The sequence below is a fragment of the Saccopteryx leptura genome, chromosome 1, assembly GCF_036850995.1.
Source record: "Saccopteryx leptura isolate mSacLep1 chromosome 1, mSacLep1_pri_phased_curated, whole genome shotgun sequence".
NCBI lineage: Eukaryota > Metazoa > Chordata > Mammalia > Chiroptera > Emballonuridae > Saccopteryx > Saccopteryx leptura.
The window spans coordinates 221,229,813-221,253,039 of NC_089503.1; the positions used below are offsets into that span (position 1 = coordinate 221,229,813).

The following is a 23,227-nucleotide window of genomic DNA, read 5'->3' on the forward strand; positions in this document are numbered from 1 at the left end:
GAAGGAAGGAAGGAAGGAAGGGTAGAAGTTGTGTGTGTATGTGATGCTCATTTCCTTTGTACTGCCAATCCCAAACTACTGTGTTGGCAACCATTTGTACGCGTGTCTGTGCGTATTTGTTTGGACAGGGTGGAGGAAGAGCAGGGGGATGCTTGAGGTAAGCAGAAATCATGTACACAAATGACTCCAAGATACATTGCATTATCAGTACAAAGGCAATGAAGGAAAGTGTGGACATCAATACAAGTAAAATTATGGAATCACAGCTTAGGAAGGATGCTTAGAAATTCACTAGGTTCATGTTTCTATCTTCAAATCAATTCAGAGTGTTGATTTTGCTATTAAAATTGTTAAAGGAGATTCTGCAATATTATGTATGTATGTATTTATGCCTTGCCTCATTTTAAAGAAGTTTAAACAGACCTAATACTTCATCAGCATAGTACTATGTTCTAGCAGTGGTAGTCAACCTGGTCCCTACCGCCCACTAGTGGGCGTTCCAACTTTCATGGTGGGTGGTAGCGGAGCAACCGAAGTATACATATAAATAAAAAGATAGATTTAACTATAGTAAGTTGTTTAATAAAAATTTATTCTGCCAAACTTAGCAAAAATCCGACATAAAGTACTTGGTCAGTAATTATTATTATATGCTTTAATTTGCTGTAACTCTGCTTTATAAATTTTATAAAGTAAAATTACTTTCCTACTTTATAAATCACCATTACTGTGGAACCGGTGGGTGGTTAGAAAATTTTACTACTAACAGAGATACAAAAGTGGGCGGTAGGTATAAAAAGGTTGACTACCCCTGTATCTAGTATTTCATAGCTATTAATAGATAGGGAGTTTGATTTAAGTAGAGTAATGTTTCAATCTGTGGCAAAAGATTTGCCAGTGTATTGAGGCACGCTAACAGTGTGTCTGAAACCCAGAATCTGTGTACGTGGTTGTCAGACTCTCTACCGATTGGAAGGGAAGGAGAAAGATTCTTTCTTGGCATGCTCTTCCCTACTTCCTGCAGATGTGAAAAGTAGGATACATAAAAGAAGGTGGAGAGGGTGGTGGTGGATGAAATTTTATTCTTAATTAAATGTTGTTAAAAGCACTTGGAAATAATTTAACTTCGAGGCTCTGCCTATGCCTACGCCATATCAACACTCAGCTGGAAAGAAAAATTCAAATATCCAGATGCTCAGTCTAAGTTATGCTAGAAATAAGAGTATTTGGGAACATCCAGGTGTTCGGTTATACCCCAAATCTAATAAGAACTTTCCATTTTCTGTCTACTTTCTCTGCACTTTTTGGCATCACTTAGAAGCAGTTAATTATTATATTTTTAAACTTTATTTTCTAAATAACCTGTTTCTTTTGCTGTATTTATTTATAGAAAGCTGCGCTGATATACACAGCTGCTACCTGTCTAGACAAATTAAACGATTGCTACAGAAGATAAATATATTTGTTAAAAGCTGTATCCGAAAACATTCTGAGCTTTCTGGATTAATCCCTCCCCTTTGAAGTACATGGTTCAAATTATGCACACAATAATGTACAACTAATACTTTATGTGTAATTAAAAATACCTCCAGGGTATAAATAATAGTGTACAACGCTGTTCACACATATTATTGTGTGCACTCACTACTGTTTTAAACTTCTTCCCCTTGCTTATTTGTAAATTCCCACTCCCACCATCTGCTATGATTTATATAACATATACATATATAGCAGTATCGGAATTTTTCATCTGTACCCTCATGGGAAACAATTTAATCAATTAGCGTACAGTGCTCATGTGCAGTTCCTTGTGCCTTAATCTTCCAGATTTGTCTCATTTCCAGAGGCACTTGGAGCAGCACCTTGACCTCCAATGCCTTTCAGTGAGGTTGTTTCACACACTAGTAATGCAGTTAGATTCTTCTGTCTCCATCTGCATTTCTCCCTGGGATCCCCAATTGCCTAAATTATTATTTTTTTTTCCAGAGACAGAGAGAGTCAGAGAGAGGGATAGATAGGGACAGACAGACAGGAACGGAGAGAGATGAGGAGCATCAATCATCAACTTTTCATTGTGACACCTTAGTTGTTCATTGATTGATTTCTCATATGAGCCTTGACCACGGGCCTTCAGCAGACCGAGTAACCCCTTGCTCAAGCCAGTGACCTTGGGTCCAAGCTGCTGAGCTTTGCTCAAACCAGATGAGCCCGCGCTCAAGCTGACGACCTCGGGGTCTTGAACCTGGGTCTTCTGCATCCCAGTCCGATGCTCTATCTACTGTGCGACCGCCTGGTCAGGTGCCTAAATGATTTTTAAAAATTTGCCTACCTTGAGCCTGACCTGTGGTGGCGCAGTGGATAAAGCGTCGAACTGGAAATGCTGAGGTCGCCGGTTCGAAACCCTGGGCTTGCCTGGTCAAGGCACATATGGGAGTTGATGCTTCCAGCTCCTCCCCCCTTCTCTCTCTCTGTCTCTCCTCTCTCTCTATCTGTCTCTCCCTCTCCTCTCTAAAATGAATAAATAAAAAATAAAATAAAATAAAAAGACTTACTTTGAAAATTTGCCTACCTTAAGATCTACTTCTTGTGCTGTATAGTTCATTGGGATTTGACAAATGCATACTGTCTTGTATCTAAAATTACAGCATAATAGTGATCAATTTTACTTCCCTAAAATGACTATTTTATTTGTTTATCCTTCCCCTCCCCCTCCCTGAACCACTGGCAACCACTGTCACAAAACCTCACCTTTTTACTGTCTCTATGGTTTTTCATTTTTCAGAAAGATGTATAATTGGACTCATATAGTATGTGGCCTTTTCATATTGGCTTGTTTCACCAAGGTTCCTTGATGTCTTTTCATGGCTTCAGAGCTCATAACTTTTTATTGCCTACTAATATTTCATTGTATAGAGGTATCACAGTTTACTTATTTATTCATATTTTAAAGGACATCTTGGTTGTTCCCAGTTTAGGATGATTATCAGTAAACGTGCTATAAATATTTGGGTGCAGGTGTTTGTGTAGATGTAGGTTTTCAGTTCAGTTAGGTACACACCTAGCAGCACAACTGCTGGATCGTATGGTAAGCCTATGTTTAGCTTTGTGGGAGACAGGAGAACTGCCTTCCATAGTGGCTTTACTGGTTTACATTCCTGCCAGGAGTTCCTACTGTTCCACATCCTTATCAGCACTGGGTACTGTCAGTTTTTTAAAGCCATTCTAATAGGTATGTGTCTCATTGCTTAATTTGCAACTTCCCAATGACATATGATGATAAACTTTTTCCACATGCTTATTTTCCATCTGTGTATCTTCCCTACTGAGCTGTCTTTTTAGATCTTTTGCCGTTTAACTGAACTGTTTCCTTGTGATTGAGTTTTAAGTATATTTTGGATAACAGTCCTTTATTAGATATATATTTTAAAATTACTTTCTCCCAGTTTGTTGCTTGTTTTTTTCATTCTTTTAATAGTGCCTTTACAGAGCAGTTTTAAATTTCAATGAAATTTCACTTATCAATATTTTCTTTCATGGATCATGCTTTTGGTGTTTTATATAAAAACTCATCATCAAACCCAAGTTTGCCTAGATTTTTTTCCTATGTTATCTTCTAGAAATGGTATAGTTTTGCCCTTTACATATAGGTCCGCGATCCATTTTGAGTTAATTTTTGTGAAATGCATAGGTTCTATGTCTTTATTTATTTATTTATTTATTTATTTATTTTATATATGAAAATCCAATTGTTTCAGTACCGTTTGTTGAAAAGATTATCCTTTCTCCATCGAATTACCTTTGCTCTTTCCTCATGGGTCTGTTGACTCTATTGGTGTGCATCTATTAATGGGCTCTATGTTCTGTTTCATTGATCTATGTTTCTATTCTTTCACTGGTATCACATTGCACTGTATACTTTTCAGTAAGTAGTGAAGTTGGAGAGAGTGAGTTCTCTAACATTGTTCTTCTTCAGTGTTGTGTTATCTATACTGAGTCTTTTACCTTTCCATATAACCTAGAAGCAGTTTGTCACTATCCACAAAATAGCTTGCTGAAATTTTGATAGAGATTGTATTGAACATATAGATCACGTTGGAAAAAACGGACATCTTGACAATATTAAACTTTCCAATCCATGACCACAGATTCTCTCTTCATTTATTTGAGATTTTCTAAGTTTTTTGCATAGAGATCTTGTATATATTTTGTTAGATTTATACCTAAGTATTTCCTTTTTTGAGTGCTATGGTAAGCAGTATTATGTTTTCATTTCAAATCTCAATTGTTCATTGCCAGTACAGAAGAAAGCAATGGACTTTTGTCTATTGACCTTGTGTCCTACAACTTTGCTATAATTACTCTTAGTTCTGAATTCTTTTGTTGTGTTTTCCATATGGACAACCATGTCATCCACAAACAAAGATGGTTTTATTTCCTTCTTCTCAATCTGCAGATCTTGTATTTCTGTTTTTGTTTTCATTTGTTTGTTTGGTCTTATTGCAGTAGCTAGGGCTTCCAGTACAATGTTGAATCAGAACGGTGAGAAGGAACATTCTTGTCTTCTTATTTTAAGAAGTTCCTCACCCTAATTATAATGTTAGTCATTTTTTTTCAATAAATAATCTTTATCAAGTTGGGAAAGTTCCTCTCTATTTCTAGTTTGCTGTATGTTTTATATGAATGGATATTGGATCTTGTCAAATGTGTTTTCTTTATCTATTAATATGATCATGTAATTTTTTTTTCTTTAGCCACTTGATGTGGTTGATTACATAAACTGATTTTTAATTGTTGGACCAATCTTACATACCTGGAAAAGAATCCCACTTGCTGTATAATTCTTTTTATATATTATTTAATTCAATTTGCTAATTTTGTTGAGAATTTTACATGTATGTTCATGAGAGATATTGGGCTGTCATGTCTCTTTCTTGTGATGCCTTCATCTGGTCATGGTATTGGTGTATGCTAACTTCAAAAAATGAGTTCTCTCTTTTTTTTAATTTTGAAGGGTTTTATTAAAAGGAGATTTATTAATATGCTGGCCACATATGACTGACACAGGGCATATCTGACTCAAATCGTGCAGCAAGAATGAATTCTGATGTGTTCCCTCTGCTCTTCCTTTCTGAAAGAGATTGTGGAGAACTGGTATCATTTCTTCCTTAAATGTAGACTTCACAGTGCAGTTCTCTGGGTTTGGTGCTTTTTCCTTTTCTTTTCTTTCTTTGTTTATTTTTAGACAGTTATAATTTGATTTAATTTTAAAAAATAAGTGTAGTCCTATTCAGATTATTAATTTCTCCTGTGCCATAGTTTGTGGCTTACAATGAATTAGCCTATTTTATCTAAAGTATCCAAATTTTGAGGCACAGAATTGTTATTATTTCTTTATTTTCTTTTCATGGCCATGGAATCAGTAATGACTACCCCTTTTTCTTTTCTGATGTTAGTAATTTGTGTTCTCATTCTTATTTTTCTTGGTTAGTTGGCTAGAGGTTTATTAAATGTATTGATCTTTTCAAAGAACCAGCTTTTAGATTAATTGAATTTCTTATTAATGTTGTTTTAAATTTTATTGATTTCTGCCCTAATTTTTATTATGTATTTTCCTTTGACATGTAAGTTAACTTCTTCTTCCTCTAGTTTCTTAAGGTAGATGCTTAGACTACTGATTTTAGATTTTTTCCCTAATGTATGCATTCAATGCTAGAAATTTCCCTTTAAGCAATGTTTTTGCTGTATTCCACAAGTTTTGAGATGTTGTATTTTCATTTTCATTTAGTTCAAATTAGTTTTTAATTTCTCTTGAGTTCTCTTCTTCGACTTATGTGTTATTTAGTATTGTGTTATTAAAGATTTTATTTATTGATTTTACAGAGAGAGGAGAGAGAGAGGTGGAGGGAACAAGAAGTATCACCTCATAGCTGCTTCACTGTAGTTGTTCATTGAATACTTCTCGTATGTGCCTTGACCAAGCAAGCCCAGGGTTTCGAACTGGTGACCTCAGCATTCCAGGTCAATGCTCTGTCCACTGCGCCACCACAGGCCAGGCTAGTTGTGTTAATGTCCAAATATTTTGGGATTTTTTTCAGCTCTTTGTTATTGATTTTTGTTTAATTTTTGTGGTCTGATAGTATACAGTTGACTCTTGAACAGCATAGGGGATTAGGGGTTCCATTTACCCCCCAAGTTGAACATCTGTATATAACTTCATTGGCCCTCAGCCTGACCAGGCAGTGGCGCAGTGGATAGAGCATTGGACTGGGATGCAGAGGACCTGGGTTCAAGACCTCAAGGTCGCCAGTTTGAGTGCGGGCTCATCTGGTTTGAGGAAAAGCCCACCAGCTTGAACCCAAGGTCGCTGGCTCCAGCAAGGGGTTACTCGGTCTGCTGAAGGCCCACGGTCAAGGCACATATGAGAAAGCAATCAATGAACAACTAAGGTGTTGCAACGCACAATGAAAAACTAATGATTGATGCTTCTCATCTCTCTCCATTCCTGTCTGTCTGTCCCTGTCTATCCCTCTCTCTGACTCACTCTCTGTCTCTGTAAAAAATAAATAAATAAAAATTAAAAAAAAAATCTTTAACTTCATTGGCCCTCTGAAATAAGTGCATTCTCAACTGTGGATCAAAGATATTGTTTTCAGTCCTCAGTTGTTTGAATCCACAGATGTTAAACCTGGGAATATGGAGGACTGACTGCATATTTATTGAAAAAAATCTTCATATAAGTGGATCTGTACAGTTCTAACCTGTTAGTTCAAGGGCCAGTGTACTTTGTATGATTTCCATTCTTTCACGTTTGTTTTGGTGTGTTTTATGGCCTAGACTGTGGTCTATACTGGTGAATGTTTCCTATGAGAAGAATGTGTACTCTGTTGTCGTTGGATAAATTAGTCTATAAAAATCAATTGAAGTAAGTTGATTGATGGTGCTTTTCAGGTCAACTATATCCTTATAATTTTCTGCTTGCTTGATCTATCAGTTACTGAAAAAGGGTGTTAAAATCTCCAAATACAATGATAGATTTGTCAATCTTTTTGCAGTTCTATCAGATTTCACCTCCCATATTTTGATGCTCTGTTATTAGGCACATACACATTAAAAATTGCTTATGTTTTGTTGAATAACTGACCCATTTATCATCATGTATTGTGCCTCTTATCCTTTGTAATTATCCTGCTTTGTCTGAAATTAATATCACTTAATCCAGCTTTCTTTTGATTAGTGTTAATATGACATATCCTTCTCTAACCCTTTACTTTTAACATATTGGTATTTTTTATATTATAAGTAAGTTTCTCCAAAAATTCTATATTAGGTATTTCTATTCTGCAGATAAGAAAACTATGGTTAAGATATAATTAAGGATATTTTGTTTGATATGAAAGTATAATCAATGAGGCTTATTCAAGTTTCCCTCATTAAAAAAGTTGCAGTGTAGAGGATATTTATTGAATATTTTAATTAACAAGATAATAGTGACATGGCAGCAAGTTGGTGCTTTTTTTGCTTAAAAAAACCCCCCAAATTCCTTTTTCTAACTAAAATGTACAAAAGTGCCTAAACTTAAGTATTATATAAATATATAACTCAAAAGAATTCCCTTTGACCTTGTGCTACACAGAATATAAAATACTTTTTTATGATGGGTAAAGGAAAATGAAGGACTGGTCTGAGTCAGCACTTCTCATGTCATGGCAAAGCTTCTTATAAATGACCAGTCCAGGACCCAGAACCAAGTAAAGTGACAATTGAGGACCCTCTCTCTTTGTAGTCTTTCTCCATTTAGGCCACACTCAGGTCTAAACCACTGATGATCAAAATGTGGCTCCAGGACAGTCTGGGAACTGATCAGAATGCAAATTATTGGGCACCTATTGAATCAGAAACTCTGGGGATGGGGCCCGAGAATCTGATTTAACAAGTCCTCCAGCTGACATCGAGAGACCTTCAGATTTGAGAACCACTTTCTTAAAGATTGCAAATACCAGGTCTCAGGCCCAGCAATGCCCAAGGGCTGTTCCTGAGGCTGTGAGATGGCAAAGCTCTAGAGGACATGCCTGGATGGGATTGGTCTGTGACGATGGGATCTTGCTGTAGGTGGCTGAGGGCAGTGCGGTGTTTGCATTAACATGCCTCCATGGATCTGCACACCAGCAGTGCCGGTTATTTATTGCTAATGGAACACAGCTAGACAGCCTCAACCTTTCATTTCTGGCACTGCTAATTCTCCTTTCCTGGGCCATTAGCAGGAGTTGTTCATGCACAGAAGGAGAACTGGTTTATTTAAACCAGGGCTTCTCAACCTTGACACCCTGTGCATGTTGTCGTGAGCTGTCCTGTGCGCGCTGAGCAGCGACCCTGGCTTCTACCCACTAGATGTCAGTAGCAACTCCTATCCTCCTTTCCTCCCACTGAGATATGAGGATAAAAAATGTTTCCAGATGTTGCCAAATGTCTCCTGAGGCCAAAATTGCACCCAGTTGAGAATCCCCGATGTAAACAAACCATTTCCTTGCAGGTGGTACAACAAGGAGGGACTTGGCAGCAACAGGAGCAGGCTTCCAGGGCCGCCAGGGCGACTTACATTGTAGGACCGGCCGTGCCTCTGTCTCCACTGCACCAGTACTATCTGGGCGATGATCAGCGTGGAGAAGAAGATCAAGATCATCTCCACATGCATGGACTCGTGGCCCCGGTGCAACTTGTACATCCTCTCCTGCTGCAGGCTGGAACCGGCAAATAAGGTCATCTGCAAAAGGCCTCTCAACCTTTGCACACTTAGCAAAAAAACCAAAAAAACAAAAACAAAAACAAAACAAAACAAAAAACAAAAAAAAGCTGGGCTTGTAGGAAGCAATTACGGATTTCAAATGTAAGGGATTTTAAGCGGTAGGAGGCAGGGAGGCAGAGAGACAGACTCCCAAATGTGCCCCAACTGGGATCCACCTGGCAAGCCCCCTACAGGTTGATGCTCTGCCCATCTGGGCTGCTCGCTGCTCTGTTGCTCAGCAACTAAGCTATTTCAGCACCTGAGGTGAGACCATGGAACCATCCTCAGTGCCCAGGGCCAACTTGCTTGAACCATTTCAGCCATGGCTGCAGGAGAGGGAGAGAGAGAGAAAAAAAAAGAGAGAAGGAGGAGGGGAAGAGGTGGAGAAGCAGATAGTTGCTTCTCCTGTGTGCCCTGATTAGGGATTGAACCTGGAACTTTTATACACCAGTTCAACGCTTTACTGCTAAGCCAACTGGCCAGGCTAAGTTTTTCTTGATTCCTCCCTTTTCTTCAGGCTTGGAGAAGAGACAGGTGAGAGGAGGAGCACGAATTAACCAGAAAAACCAATTCCTCTCAGCCCTTAGCTTTTCAATGTGGTTTTGACTTCAGCCTTTTCCTTTCAAGTTAAGTGATGGGGCCAAAAAAAATCACTGATGGGCCTGGAAAGACCTGGGTTCCAGTCCTTGATTGGCCAGTTTATCACAATATATAGCCTTTTGAAAGTCACTCATGTCTCTGAGCCTAAGTTTCCTCATTTGCAAAATTAATAGAATGATCCCTCTGTATCTCACAGGATTGTTCTAAAACTGCAAAGCACATATGTGATTTTAATTGTCTGTAACAACAACAATAATAATGTTGAATCATATGAAATTGCCATGGTTGAAAGTCAAATATAGTAAAATATTGGTAATTTCAAGTAATTTCTGATATTCTCAAGTAAAAGGATATCCTACAGATGGCACCTGTGGAGAGAATGCTACTCATGGAGCTACAGAAAACTCCTGATTTGTATAAATTGTTTTCATTATAAGGAGAAGAAGAGGCCTAAGTATCATCTTAGATAGGCACACACATTCAGATGATGGCTGTGTTCAAGTTTTCAGTTGGACTCTTAGTTTTGTACAATGGTGGAGAACAGCACGAAGATGGTGTCATCTGGCTTAACTTCCTAGAGCAGAAGTGGCTTTGGAGAAAGCCAAGAGCAGTGGTTCTTGACCTTGGCTGTAAGTTAAAATCAATGGGGAGCTTTTAAAAACCACAGTGCCCAAGCTGTAGCTCAGATCAATGAAATGAAGTCAGTGATTGATTCAATGTCCATATCAATTAAAAACACCCTTGCTGAGTGTTATGGGCTGAATCGCGCCCCCCCCCCCACACCTCCAAATATGTTGGAGTCTTATTCCTCAATGCCTCAGAATGAGACTATAGTTGGAGATACAGATATTAAAGAGGTAATCAAGGTAAAATGAGGTCGCATGGGTGGGCCCTCATCCAATCTGACTGGTGTCCTTATAAGAAGAGATGAGGACACAAACTCGCACAGAGGGGAGACCATGTAAAGACATGGGGGGCAGGCAACCATGTACAAGCTGAGGAGAGAGGCCGCAGAAGAAACTGGAAACCACTCCCACCCTGATCTTAGATTTCTAGCCTCTAGAACTGTGAGAAAATAAACTTCTGTTGCGTAAGCTTCTTCAGCTGTGTATTTTGTTAGGGTAACCCTGGGAAACCAATACAGACTTCTAGGTGGGGATCAGGGCACAGTAATTTTTAAAGTTTCCCACTGACGTAATGTTAAGTTGCGGCCAAGATTGAGAACCACTCAAGAAAGAGCAGTCAGGGTCAAGATTAAGGAAGAAAGGGAAACATTATGAATATTGTCAATCAATAACTTTGTAAATATTGGTGAGCATATCTTTCATCCTCAGCGAGGCACCGCCAGTTGTAAAATCTCTTAAAGTTGCCACTTATGGCTGGTTACAGTGTGCATTTAGTTAAGAGTATCAGTCAGAAGATGCTGCAGGGTAACATTCTGTGCTACAAGATAGTGACTTTTTACAGGCACAAACTGGCTATGTGGGTTTGGGTTCTCTCCCTGCACTAGCATTTCTACTAATATAAAGAGAAGTGCCTCAAGAAAGGGCCCCATCCAAATCTCAGGGGTGCCCCCTGCTGGAGAATATACAGAATTGAACTCACAGAGTCTAGATAGTCCTCCTGCTTGAGTTCAGCTTCTTTGAGATAGAATCTTAGAACTTTACTGCTAGAAGGTACCAAAGAGGTACCTTTGTCAAACTAAGATGCTGAAGTTCATTTCATCCTGAGTAAAATTTCATGGTTATTAGACTCTGTGTTGGAAGCTGAGCTTAGGAGACAGGAATGATTTCTAGAAGCTCATTAAGAGATGCATTCATTTCTCTGAAGAGATGGGAAGTGAAGAAAAATAAAGGGGTACAAGAACTTAGTTATAGTTTTTACAGCCCCAAATTCAAAATAACTATTTAATATTCTATTTACTTTATAGGTTTTTCAATGTAGGCCATATAGATAGAAGAGTACATCTCTAATCAGTCTAAAATAGGACTTCCATAGATACAAAAAAATATGTTTTATTAATTTATTTCATGTGTATATAATGGAAATGCATCTCAAATCATTAACCTAAGTGAAAGTACTATGGAAAATATAAAGTGGTGTACAAATGTAATAAGTATTTCCCATTTTGATTAGGAATATATTCATGATTGATTACCATCAAGCCAAAAAGGAGGAACTTCTCATTTTTATTTCATTTCATATGGCACCCACAGGGGGCTAATGATAGGTACCCAAACACAGGGGAAACAGCATATAAAGAAAACCGGATGTACCTTGTACCTAAAATAAATACTCAGTTGACACTGCCTTATTTTGAAGGACATATAAAGTCAGCTTTGTGAGATCATGCAGAGCACACTGTGGTCTCGGTCTGTCCTATCCCTATGCATGCATGGCTGAGCTAACTCACCTTCTCCATCATGGGAAGTTACAAATAAAATGATGGCTTAATTTAATTTCTCCTATGGTTAAGATGGAAATCTAATTTTTAGTATAATGGCAATAAAAAACAATACTAATCACTTACTTCCACTCATCATCTGTAGAAAGCTTTGTATGAGAGATCTGAAAGACAAAAAGAGCCAGAATAATTTAGGGTGCAAGTCCTAATAAAATGTTTGCTTACAGAACTAAAACACACACATACACACACACACACACTCGCACACACGCACACACGCACCCCAAAACAAAATAATAATCAAGCCACTTTTAATAAATGTTTGAGAACCAGATAAGGTGCCCTTCAGTCAAGGTTGTAAGAGTGGCCTGCCAATAGGCAGTGTCACCCTGGTCTCTGGGATGCAATCTATAAGTCCAAGAACCTTTTGAAAACATGTTTTACCGGTGTCTCAAATGATACCAATGAGTAAACAACATCTCTAAGTTCAAGCATTTAGAAACAGATCTGACCAGAGGCTCTACTTATTTGGAGCACTTTTGTGTCCTCCTGCTAATTTAATTTAGTTCAAAGCATGGACCCAAGGAAGGGCTTCATCTAGCCATGGCCTTGTAGACTAAGCTAGGAACACAGGGACCGTCACCAGGAAGTGCTCATGGAGGACCTGCAGAAGGTACCCACCTGCTGTCTTCCCTTGATCACTGCTAATATTTGGTCATTTGAAGCTATAAGTCAATCATTGCTCAGTCACTCAGGACTCTGGTTAAAATGCAGATTTTAATTCTGTGGGTCTGGAGTGGGAACTGAGGCTGTGCATTTCGAATTGGCTCCCAGGTGACAGACACATTGACTATTGGTCCCTGGATCACAGAGCTTGGCTAAAGGGAACAAAAGGAAAGCTATGAGTCCCTCCTAGGACTCTGTTCTCCAAGCCTCTGAGGACAGAGGGCAAGACAGCAATTTAAGCCTCAAGGGAGAGCATACATTAGCAGAAAAAGTGCCTCTCCAAGTCTTCTGCCTCTCCTGGTATACAGTTTTCCATCTATAACCTCCTTCGGATAATCTGAGTTTGAAACCAGCAAGGAAGCCATGGAGTTTCCTTACAGCTTCCCCATTGTAGAGAATAAATCCTAAATCCACAGTATGGCCTACAAGGTCCACCATAACCCTTATCTTTCACTACAAACCTTCATGAATCCTGGATTTCTGCCAGAGTCATAATGAATATCACCTGCCTCTGCTTTCCTCCATGATCACTCCCCAACATTTTTTTCCCACCACCAATTTGTCTGCTGTCCCCTCCTTCCAGAATTCTCATTCCCCCTCCTCACCAGATGGCCAGATCTCATCCAGCCTCCAAGGCCCAGCTCAAATGCCACACCCCCCAGCAGCTTGGCCTATACCCCTTGCCGGAACAATTCCATGCTTCTTAAAACTCCTATCAAGTTGAACAGGTTCTGGGGACAGTAACCCCTTCCTGAGTTGTTTTTGTCCTGTTTTACTTTCTTTCCAGGATGCGAGCTCCCAGAGGAAAGCCTACCTCTGACTGCATCCCTCCCACCCAAGGTGTAGCACAGCTCCTGGCACCTGGTGAAGACCTAAGACTTGTCCTATGAAGAACAAACAATGAGTGGGCTGGAAATCACCACCAGTCCCGGGACGACAGTGCTAGCCCAGTGGTTCCCAAAGCTCAAGCATCAGCACCTGCTGGAACTAGACTTGCAAAGGATCAAGCTCTATCCCAGAAGTGGGGAGTTAGAAACCCTGAGAGCAGAGTCACGCCTGCGTTTCAACCAGCCCTCGGAGTGATTCTGATGGCAGGCTTGCTCCACGTTGAGAACCAGAGTCAAGCCCGATGCACACCCAGCTTCCCTCAGACTGCCCTTCTCCCGTGCCCTTGGCCTTCACTTGGGGGAGAGGAAGGGAGGGGCAGCAGGTATGGGGTTCGGGAATGGATAAGGATGAGTGGGTGGCGAAAGAGGGAGGGAAGGAGGGAGGGGAAAAGTGGGGAAAAGGAGGAGGAAGAGGAGAAGGAAAGGAAGAGAGGAATATGCAGAGGATTCGGTTCCACCTGGGCGGGGCGGGGTCAGGCGGAGCCACCAGCGTGTTGCTTTGGGTCTCGGCCCCCCGCCCCGCTGCAGGGCCGATCCACACCGCGGGGGGTCGCGGGCTTGGCGACCCGTCAGTGCGGCCGCCCAACCCCTGCGTGAACCTGGGGACCCTGATGCGGTGTCCCCTCGGCCTGTAACCCGCGCCGGGTACCTGCTCGTGTTGGGGGGTCGCCTCCAGCACCGCCGCCGCCATGCCTCGGCCGGCAGCGCCCGCTCAGAGGGTCTCCCCGAGTCCGCACCGGGGACGCCGCTGGAACGCAGGAGCCACCGCTGGGGCTGAGCCTGCGGCGGCCGGGCCGGCGGCCCCTCCCGGGCTGTGCGGTCCCCGGGCTGTGCGGTCCCCGCGCCGGAGCCTCCCGCGCGCCCGCCCCTTCGTCCTCCGCTAGCGCTCCGCTCCGGCCTCTGCCTGCAGATCGTCGCCACTGGCACGACTGATGAGACCCCCCGAGGCAAGGGCCCCTCCGTAGTGAAGCAGCTGTCAGCCACCATCGCTAATAAAACGTCCTGGGCGCTGGGCAGGAACCAGAGGTTTCGTTACCAGGAGACGGGGCTGGAAGACGAAAAATGGGGATGAGGGAGGGAGGAAGAGAGATCGTGTTTTCGTCTCGGCTCTCTCCCCCGGAGGCATTTATCCGAAGACAGCAGTTCAGAGGCTTGTACGGTGCGGGGAGACTGATCCTCTGTGCGCCCAGGGTCGCGTCCCTTTCCCTGGGCCTACTGGCCTCTTCCCTTATGTGCAGTTTCAGCCCGGTGGGACCGCTCCCTAGAGGCAAGCTTGGCCCGCCAGAGATGACAAAGGAGAGAAACTCCGCTGTGGGGAGAGAAGGCAGACCCTCCTAGCCCCTGGCTGCAGGTAGTGCCCTTGACCCTGGGAAATCGTCCACAACTTGCCTTTGCCCCCCCCTGTCCACTTTCAGGGGACACGGTTCTTCCCCTTAGCCTTAGGCCCAAGCCTGGAGTCAGAGCTGGGAACAAGCTGGAACACTTGGGTAAACCTTTAGGAATACTTGGGTGTTAATTTAGGGAAATAGACAAAGAAGAAACACAACTAGATAGTCTGGTTTACAAAATATGGCTAACTTCGTTCTGGTTTGTGACGGCTCATTTGTCAATACCTACAAGGAGACACCAGTAGAGACTGACCAACAGATGGGCATGTCCCTGACATTGCAGAACTTCCAGCCTAGCAGGGAGGGCAGAGTGACAAATAACAGTACAGTTTATTGGGATAAGCGCTTCCTACTCCAACTGCTTTACCTGTGTTAACCCATTCAGGCTTCATAACAACCACATGAGGTAGATGATATTATCATCTCCATTTTATACAGGAGAACGCTGCAACATAGACCGGTGCAGAAGTTTGTCCAAGTTTCAAAGCTGATAGGTGGTGCAGTGGGAATTTGAAACCAGAGAAAACTGACTCCATGGTTTAGGTCGGGGGGGGGGGGGACTTTTTGGCTGAGAGAGCCACGAACACCACATATTTTAAAATGTAATTCCTTGAGAACCATACAATGACCCATGTACGTTACACATTATCCAATAAAAATTTGGTGTTGTCCCAGAGGACAGCTATGATTGGCTCCAGCCACCCGCAACCATCAACATGAGCAGTAGGAAATGAATGGATTGTAATACATGAGAATGTTTTATATTTTTAACATTATTTTTTTTATTAAAGATTTGTCTGCGAGCCAGATGCAGCCATCAAAAGAGCCACATCTAGCTCATGAGCCATAGGTTCCTGACTCCTGTTTAAGGCTCTTAACAACTGAAAAATGGGATGGTGAAGGCCATTAATTAGGGGCTAGCTCAAGAAGGTCTCTGTAAGCATTTTAAACAGTCTGGGTTGTAGCCTAAGGAGAATGGGAAGTCATTACAGAGTGGTAAGCAAGAAAATGACATTACTAGACTTGCCTTTGAAAAAATTTACTCATTTTTTAGAGAGAAAGAGAAAGAGAGAGAGAGAACGGTGGGAGGAACAGGAAACATCAACTTCCATATGTACTTTGACCAGGCAAGCCCAGGGTTTTGAACCGGCAACCTCAATGTTCCAGGTCGACACATTATCTACTGCTCCACTACAGGACAGGCCTAGACTTGCCTTTTGACTTCAGGGGTTGGGAGGGATGCTTAACTATGACCCAAGATAGGGAGACCAGCTAGAAAGCTATTGCTGTAGTTCCTGCTAAAGATGGCCTTGGCCTTGGTGGTGTGTGTCAGTGTGTGCAGGGGTGGGATGGAGGGGAGATGGAGGGATATCGATGAGCCAAGTGATTTAGGTGATAGAAGCTACAGGATTTACTTAACTGATCTTCAGGGATGGTGCCCAGGCTTGTGGCTTGAGCAGTCTGGCATTTGGCCATATGGTGCTGCCATCCCTGAGAATAGGAACATCGAAATATCAGTTAATTTGGGGAAACAAAGGAAAAGACTTTATTTGGATACGTTGCCTCCCTACCTGGTTCTGGTCTGTGTTCATGTGGAAAAGGCCACTTTTCTCTCTAGTCCAGGATGTCCTCAAATTCTTCTATATTCTTTTGTCACAAGAATGTCTTGTAAGTGTAAAATTATTTATTGCAAAGTGGTTTCCTGCAGACTCCCTACCCACTCCCTGATTGTCACTCATTAATTCTTCCTCTTTCGTTGCTGCCCTTCTGAGGACATCTGAACGGCCTTAGGCTGAGGGCGCCACCTAATGGTTAGATCTCATGGATGGCCTCTTTGTTACACTACAAATGATCTTTGTCAAGGAACTTTCTTTTTCACTTTACTCCTTTCCTCTTTTCTCATGTCTTTTTAATATTTATAAATAAAATATATACTTGATCCTTAGCATTACAGCTCAGATTGGTGATTAAGAATGTCCTCAGCCAGGTGCCATGCTGGTCACATGGAGTAGGGTGGTGGAGGGAGGAGTCCTGGACAACCGGTGGGGACTTCCCTCTGGCGTGGGGGGGGGGGGGGCAGTAGCAGAGTTGGTCTACACAGGGAAGGGTGTCAAATTCAAACCATAAAGGCCATGTGAGTATTCAAGAGTTTGTCTGATCTCAGAAGTCAGCATGTAAGAGGTCCCAAAACTTCTGCACATCAGTGATTCTTGAGGTCAGGGCAGCCTGATGGATGAGGCAGTCATTCCTAAAAGGAGAGGGATGGCTGGAGCCAAGCCTACCTTGGCTGAAGAAATGGCTGCTTCCAAATAATTAGGCTAACTCCCTTTGAGTCATCCCCCACCAATGTCCCATCTGGGGGGTGGGGGGAGGCTGGCCTTTCAGGTGCAGACACTAGCCTCTTAGAACTGACAGAGGTTGTGCGGGCTGGTCTGACTCCTAGCTGCCAGGGTTCCTGACCAGTGTCCCCTCGTCCCTGGTCCCTGCCCCCCCCCCCAGCTTTACTGGGTAGACCTTTCCATCTCCCTGTAATTAAATCTGCCTCTGCTTAAGTGCTAGTACTCCAGACAAATGAAAGCTACTACTCAACTTTATGATCTTGTTTTTTAATTATTAGTATTGTAACATTATTGATGTCTACTTTTTTTTTTTTTTTTGGCTAAAATGTGCAGTGTTTAGCTCTGTTACGGTTATGTGGAGTTTTGTGAGCTGGCGTATGGCCCCAATCATTTATAACATCGCCTCTTTGGGAAAGTGAATTCTGCCTTTCAAACCACAGCCTTCCAAATGCACGTTTGGAACACAATCCACTTGTGAGCTGGGAACTCTGTAATAATGTCTCTTGGCTCAGAACAGCCCCACGACCAAATGACATGTGGTTTAAGGTTCATGTAACAGCCAGTTCATTTAAATAATGTTAGCTGGAGCTCAGCTTCCAGGTTCTCAGGTTTCTGGTTGATTTGAACTAAAGGAGGCAGCAGAGTCCCAGCGATCAGACAACAGCATGGATGGGGCTCCCTGCTCCCTGAGGGAGATGGTGCATCCCTGCCTTTCGTGGCTTGTCCTGCATGTTTGAGGACTGAGCCTCCTCTGAGGGTAAGATTTTCAGTTCTGTTGAACAATTGATTGTGAAAAAGAGGAACTGCTTTTAAAAACCAACTATACTTTCAAGACTGGAAGTTCAGCTAGGGTCATTCTAGTTTATTGAGTGCAGAGGCCCTCTCAGCAGGAGGGAAAACCACATTTAAATCCTCCATGGGGCCCCTTTTCTCCCCTCCTCTCCCTGTTTTCCTTTCCTGGTGCCTCCTCTAAGAAGTCTCATCTTTACTAAGTTAGGCGATCGGTCCCAGGCAAGCCAGTCTTTACTGTCCTAACTATAACAAGAGCTAATATTTATTGAACGCCTACAGTGCTGGGGACCAGGCCAAGCCTTCATGTGTCTGATCTCATTCAGTCCTCAAAATGATGCCCAGCGGCAGGTATCACTGTCTAGCATTTTACCAATGAAGACATTCAAGTTAGAGGAGGTTAACTGTTTCCATCTAAGAATGCATAGCAGCTCTACTGCTCCCGAAGCCCTGGGTTGTGTGGGAGGCCCACTGCTTCACTGGGGCGCCCCCAGGGAACCTCATTCTGCTGTAAAGATTGTATTTGTCATTTCTAATTAAGACCAAGGGCTTGCCACCATAATTGCTACCTCAGGTTAATTGCAAAGATGGCTTGCACCTCTGTTCCACAAAAGTCTCAATCTCATGAAAGAAAAATATTAATGTTTCTATTTTCTCTCGACATTAGATATTTGTCCTATTTAGGGTCTTGGAACAAGAACAGTTATAGAAACAACAATAAGAGAACATGCTTAATTTTTCCTGGATTTCAAAGCCTTCCAGTGTGTACTTATGGCCTTATTAGGTTACCGACCTATGATAATAGCTTAAACTTGTTATAGTGCTTACTAATGCCAGGCAGTTTACATATATTTAACCCCCAAAACCACTTGATGTCTTGGGTATACTATAATTATCGTCACTTACAATTAAGGACAAATAAGGACTCTGGGCCATCCCCTCTACTTATGACACCCTCCGCTTTCCTCATTTTAATCTTCAGAAGTCTCTGTCTCTCATCAGGCTTTCCCAGAGCCCCAGAGGGAATACGTCTCTCTCTACCCTTTGCTCCCATAGCCTTTGGCATTTGTCCCTATTCCACACTGCTTTGTGTTCAAGGTGCTGGTACATATGTCTCTGCCAGCCACCAATTGTACACGCTTGGAGTGCGGAGACCCTATTCTAACCCTCCTTTTCCCACCACTGCCCCCAGCACAGTGCCCGGCCTGGAGCCAAATTGAATTGGTGGTGAGCTCACACTTCCAGGTCATGGTGCTTCTGCCCCAGGCCTCTGACTGTCGTTATGGAGGGAGAGTGAGGACAGGGGTGACTTCCCTTAGCCCATCACCTGCACAGTTTCCTCTACGAAGGAGAGGGGGCTGTTGTCTCTGTGACCACAGACTTATCCATTTTCCCATTACAGGACCATTGAGAACTCTGCACATCCATAGGGACTTAAAATAGACCGAAATTGTGCCCCTAACGTTTTCTGTGCAGTTTAGAAGGTGCCTGTACTTGTTGTTCTGTAACGTGGCATTGTTAATCAGGACAGGGACCTGTTTTTGCCATCACTTAAAGATGCTGAGATGGGGCTGGGAGAGGAAAGCAGTGTAAAGGGGGACACCTGCGTCTGTTCCATTCTACCTGCTGTCTTAATCCTTGTAGCGAATGAACATCACTTTTGGTGTTTAGCCGCATAATTGTAAAAATATATGACTTGAGTGAGTGCTATAAACATCATGTAATAGTTGGAATAGTGCACACATGGAAATAAAACACATTTTTACATTATTTTAGGTGATCAGACAAATGGAATATCAGCGTTTGGGTTCTTTGCTGTTGATTTCACCTTTTCTCTGGAAATGATTTTAATAATCACAAGTTACTAAATGGCTGTGAACAAAAATTTTGTGTTGGGCACGTCTAATTATGACTATTTTTTAAAAATGTAATATCTTGGCATAAAATTACTTATGTGTGTTTAATTTTCATATCATAGTAAACACATTTTTTGCTGTGTCTCCAAAGAAGGAAACTTTTAGAAGCCATCTGGATATGGCAGTTGGTGGATAATTTAGGGAATAGTTAGACATTACTAGTTTAAGATTTTCTTGATGATCTTATGAAGATCCATCAAAATGGCCATGGTTTTGGGAACCACTTTAAGGGAGCAACTCAATGGAAGTTTTATCCTGTTATAAATGCGGAGAAGGACATGTGCAGGGCAGGACTTGAATCAGGGTTCTGCCTCTACTACTGGCTCTCTGGAGTTTTTTGAGGGAGTCTCTATTTTTTAATCCTTAGTTACTATTGTGTCCATATTCTAAGTATGTATTTAAGGCATTATTGATAGTGAGATGAGAATGAAAAATCTCTTGGTGAGATGCCATCTAGGTGAAGAATCAGCAAAGAAAATGGTCAGAGCTGGTAATTTGAGTATGAAAAACTTGTTATTTACTGGGCTGGGGATGGGTTAAATACCGTTTTAAATGGCCTGAGAAATGGAAATGTCATCAGCCAATAACCCCCAATAAAAGCTATTTATAAAAGAAAGGTGAGGTTGTAGAAGGTGAAATTAATTTTGTCTCAGTGCATGTTGATTTTGAGGCATGTCAAATTCTGCAGCCTGAGCCCACAGTTATAGACAAAGCTCAGGGAGAGGGGCTAGGGACAGAGATAAATTTGGTGTTTGACTGTGGTGAACTCCACAGGAGTGAGAACATCGTCCTGAAAGTATGTAATGTAAGAAAAGAAGGGTGTCCAGCATTTGGTTGGTAGTCCAGACAATAGGATTTAGAATCAAACAAATTTGACTACAAGTCTCAGTTATAACACACTCCCTGTGGGACCTTGAGCCTTGGGACAGCTGATTTTCTTTTTCAATAACAGACTTGAGATATAATTCACATACCATACAATTTACCCTTTTAAAGTGTACAATTCAGTGGTGTTTCACAAAACCATGCAACCATCACCACTATTTAATTTCAAAACCTTTTCATCACCCCCAAAAGAAACCCCAGCTCATTAGTACTCCTCTCCCTTTCTTCTTTCTCCATCCCCTCTCAACCATTAATCTACTTTCTGACTACATAGATTTTCTGGATGTTTCATATAAATGAAATCATGCGATATGTGGCTTTTGTGTCTGGCTTCTTTCACTTAGCATAATGTTCGGGTTTATCCATGTTGTAGCATTTATCAGTACTTTACTTCTTTTTATGGCCAAATAAAATTTCATTATATGGTTATACCACATTTTGTCTATCTACGCATCAATTGATGGATTTTTGGGTTGTTTCCACTCTTTGGCTATTAAAAATAATGCTGCTATGAAAATTCACATACAAGTGTTTTTGTGGATATAGATTCTCAACTCTCTTAAGTATATATCCAGTAGTACATTGCTTGGTCATATGGTAACTCTATGTTTAAGATTCTGAGAAACTGCCAAACTGTTTTGCAAATTAGCTGTAGCACTTTGCAATCGCAATGTATGAGAGTTCTGATTTTCACATCCTCACCAACAGTTGTCATTATTTGATTTTTTTATTCTAGCCATGCTAGTGGGTGTGGAGTGGTATCTCATGGTGATTTTGATTTGTATTTCCCTAGTGATTAGTAATGCCAACACTCTATTCACGTGATTATTCGCCATTTGTGTATCTTTTTGGGGAAAAATGTCTAGATTCTTTGCCCATTTTTTAATTGGCTCATTAGTCCTTTTACTATTGAGTTTTAAGAGATTAAAAAAATACATCATGGATACTTTGTTAAATAGATGATTTGCAAGTATTCTCTCCCACACTGTGGGTTGTCTTTTAGCTTTTTTAATGTTATGCCTCATTGAGATCTTTGGTCCACTTTGATTTAATTTTTGTATGTAGTGTGAGGTAGAAGTCCAACTTCATTCTTTTGTATGTGGGCATTCATTTAGTTGTCCTGGCACCATTGGTTGAAAAGACTATTCTTTCCCCAATGAATAGTTTCTTTTACTCTCTTTGTTTTTCTCCCCTTTTCTGTCTTTGCACTTTTATCAAAAATCAATTGATCATAAATATAATGGTTTATTTCTGGATTCTCAATTCTGTTCTTTTGATTTATGTGCCTATCCTTATGCTAGTACCACTTGTCTTGATTAAGTGTAGCTTTGTATTAAGTTTTGAAATTGGAAAGTGTGAGTCTTTCAATTTTGTTCTTCTTTCCCAAGATTGTCTTATCTATTCCTGTTTCCTTCCATTTTCATGAGAATTTTAGAATCAGCTTGTTAATTTCTATAAAAATGGCAGCTGGAATGTTGACAGGGATTGTATTGAATCTGTAGACCAGTTTAGAGAATCTGTATACTAGTTTGATGTCTTTCATCAGCATTTTGTAATTTTTAGCATACAGAACCTATACACGCTTTGTTAGGTTTATACTGAAGTATTTTATTTCCTTTGAAACAATTGTAAATGGTATTGTCTTCTCAGATGTTGATTTCTACTTTGTTGTTAGTATATTAAATACAATTAATTTTGTGTCAATTTTGTATTATCACTGAACTCACTTATTAGTTCTTAGAGAGTTTTTTGGTATATTATTTGAGATTTTCTATTTAGATAATCATGTTGTCTGTAAATAGATAATGTTTTATTTTTTTCCTATCCACTATGTGCCATTTATTTCTTTTTGTTGCCTTCTTGCATTGGCTAGAACTTCCAATATGATGTTGAATAAGAGAATGCACATCACTGCCTTATTCTTGAAGTGCAGTCATTTACCATTAAGTATGACGTTAGATGTAGGTTTTTGGTATATACTCTCTGAAGATAGTTTCCTTGTTTGCTGAGAGATTTTATTATGAATGGTTATTGAATTTTGGCAAATGCTTTTTTTTTGCACCAATTGGTATGATCATATGATTTTTCTTCTTTAACTTGTTGAAATGGCAGGTTACATTAATTTTTGAATTTTTTTTTTTTCTTCTGAAGCTGGAAACGGGGATAGACAGTCAGACAGACTCCCGCATGCGCCCGACCGGGATCCACCTGGCACGCCCACCAGGGGGCGATGCTCTGCCCCTCCGGGGCGTCACTCTGTCGCGACCAGAGCCACTCTAGCGCCTGGGGCAGAGGCCAAGGAGCCATCCCCAGCGCCCGGGCCATCTTTGCTCCAATGGAGCCTGGTTGCAGGAGGGGAAGAGAGAGACAGAGAGGAAAGAGGGGGCGGGGATGGAGAAGCAAATGGGCGCTTCTCCTATGTGCCCTGGCCGGGAATCGAACCCAGGTCCCCCGCACGCCAGGCTGACACTCTACCACTGAGCCAACCGGCCAGGGCCTAATTTTTGAATA

At 41.5% G+C, this 23,227-nt stretch overlaps 2 protein-coding genes across 2 annotated transcripts in view; one reads left to right on the forward strand and one right to left on the reverse strand.

Moving 5' to 3' along the window:
• The window catches only part of RNF175 (ring finger protein 175), a 35,816-nt gene extending 21,566 nt beyond the window's left edge, over positions 1–14,250 (reverse strand). Inside the window, exons 1-3 of the mRNA XM_066360923.1 lie at positions 14,049–14,250; positions 11,913–11,950; positions 8,597–8,738 (exon numbers count right to left, since the gene is read on the reverse strand). Coding sequence (XP_066217020.1) covers positions 8,597–8,738; positions 11,913–11,950; positions 14,049–14,090 — 222 coding nt within the window. The 5' untranslated portion in view covers positions 14,091–14,250. The remainder of the gene's footprint in view (positions 1–8,596; positions 8,739–11,912; positions 11,951–14,048) is intronic.
• TLR2 (toll like receptor 2) overlaps positions 1–23,227 on the forward strand; it is a 507,661-nt gene that overhangs the window by 46,541 nt on the left and 437,893 nt on the right. The window lies entirely within an intron of this gene.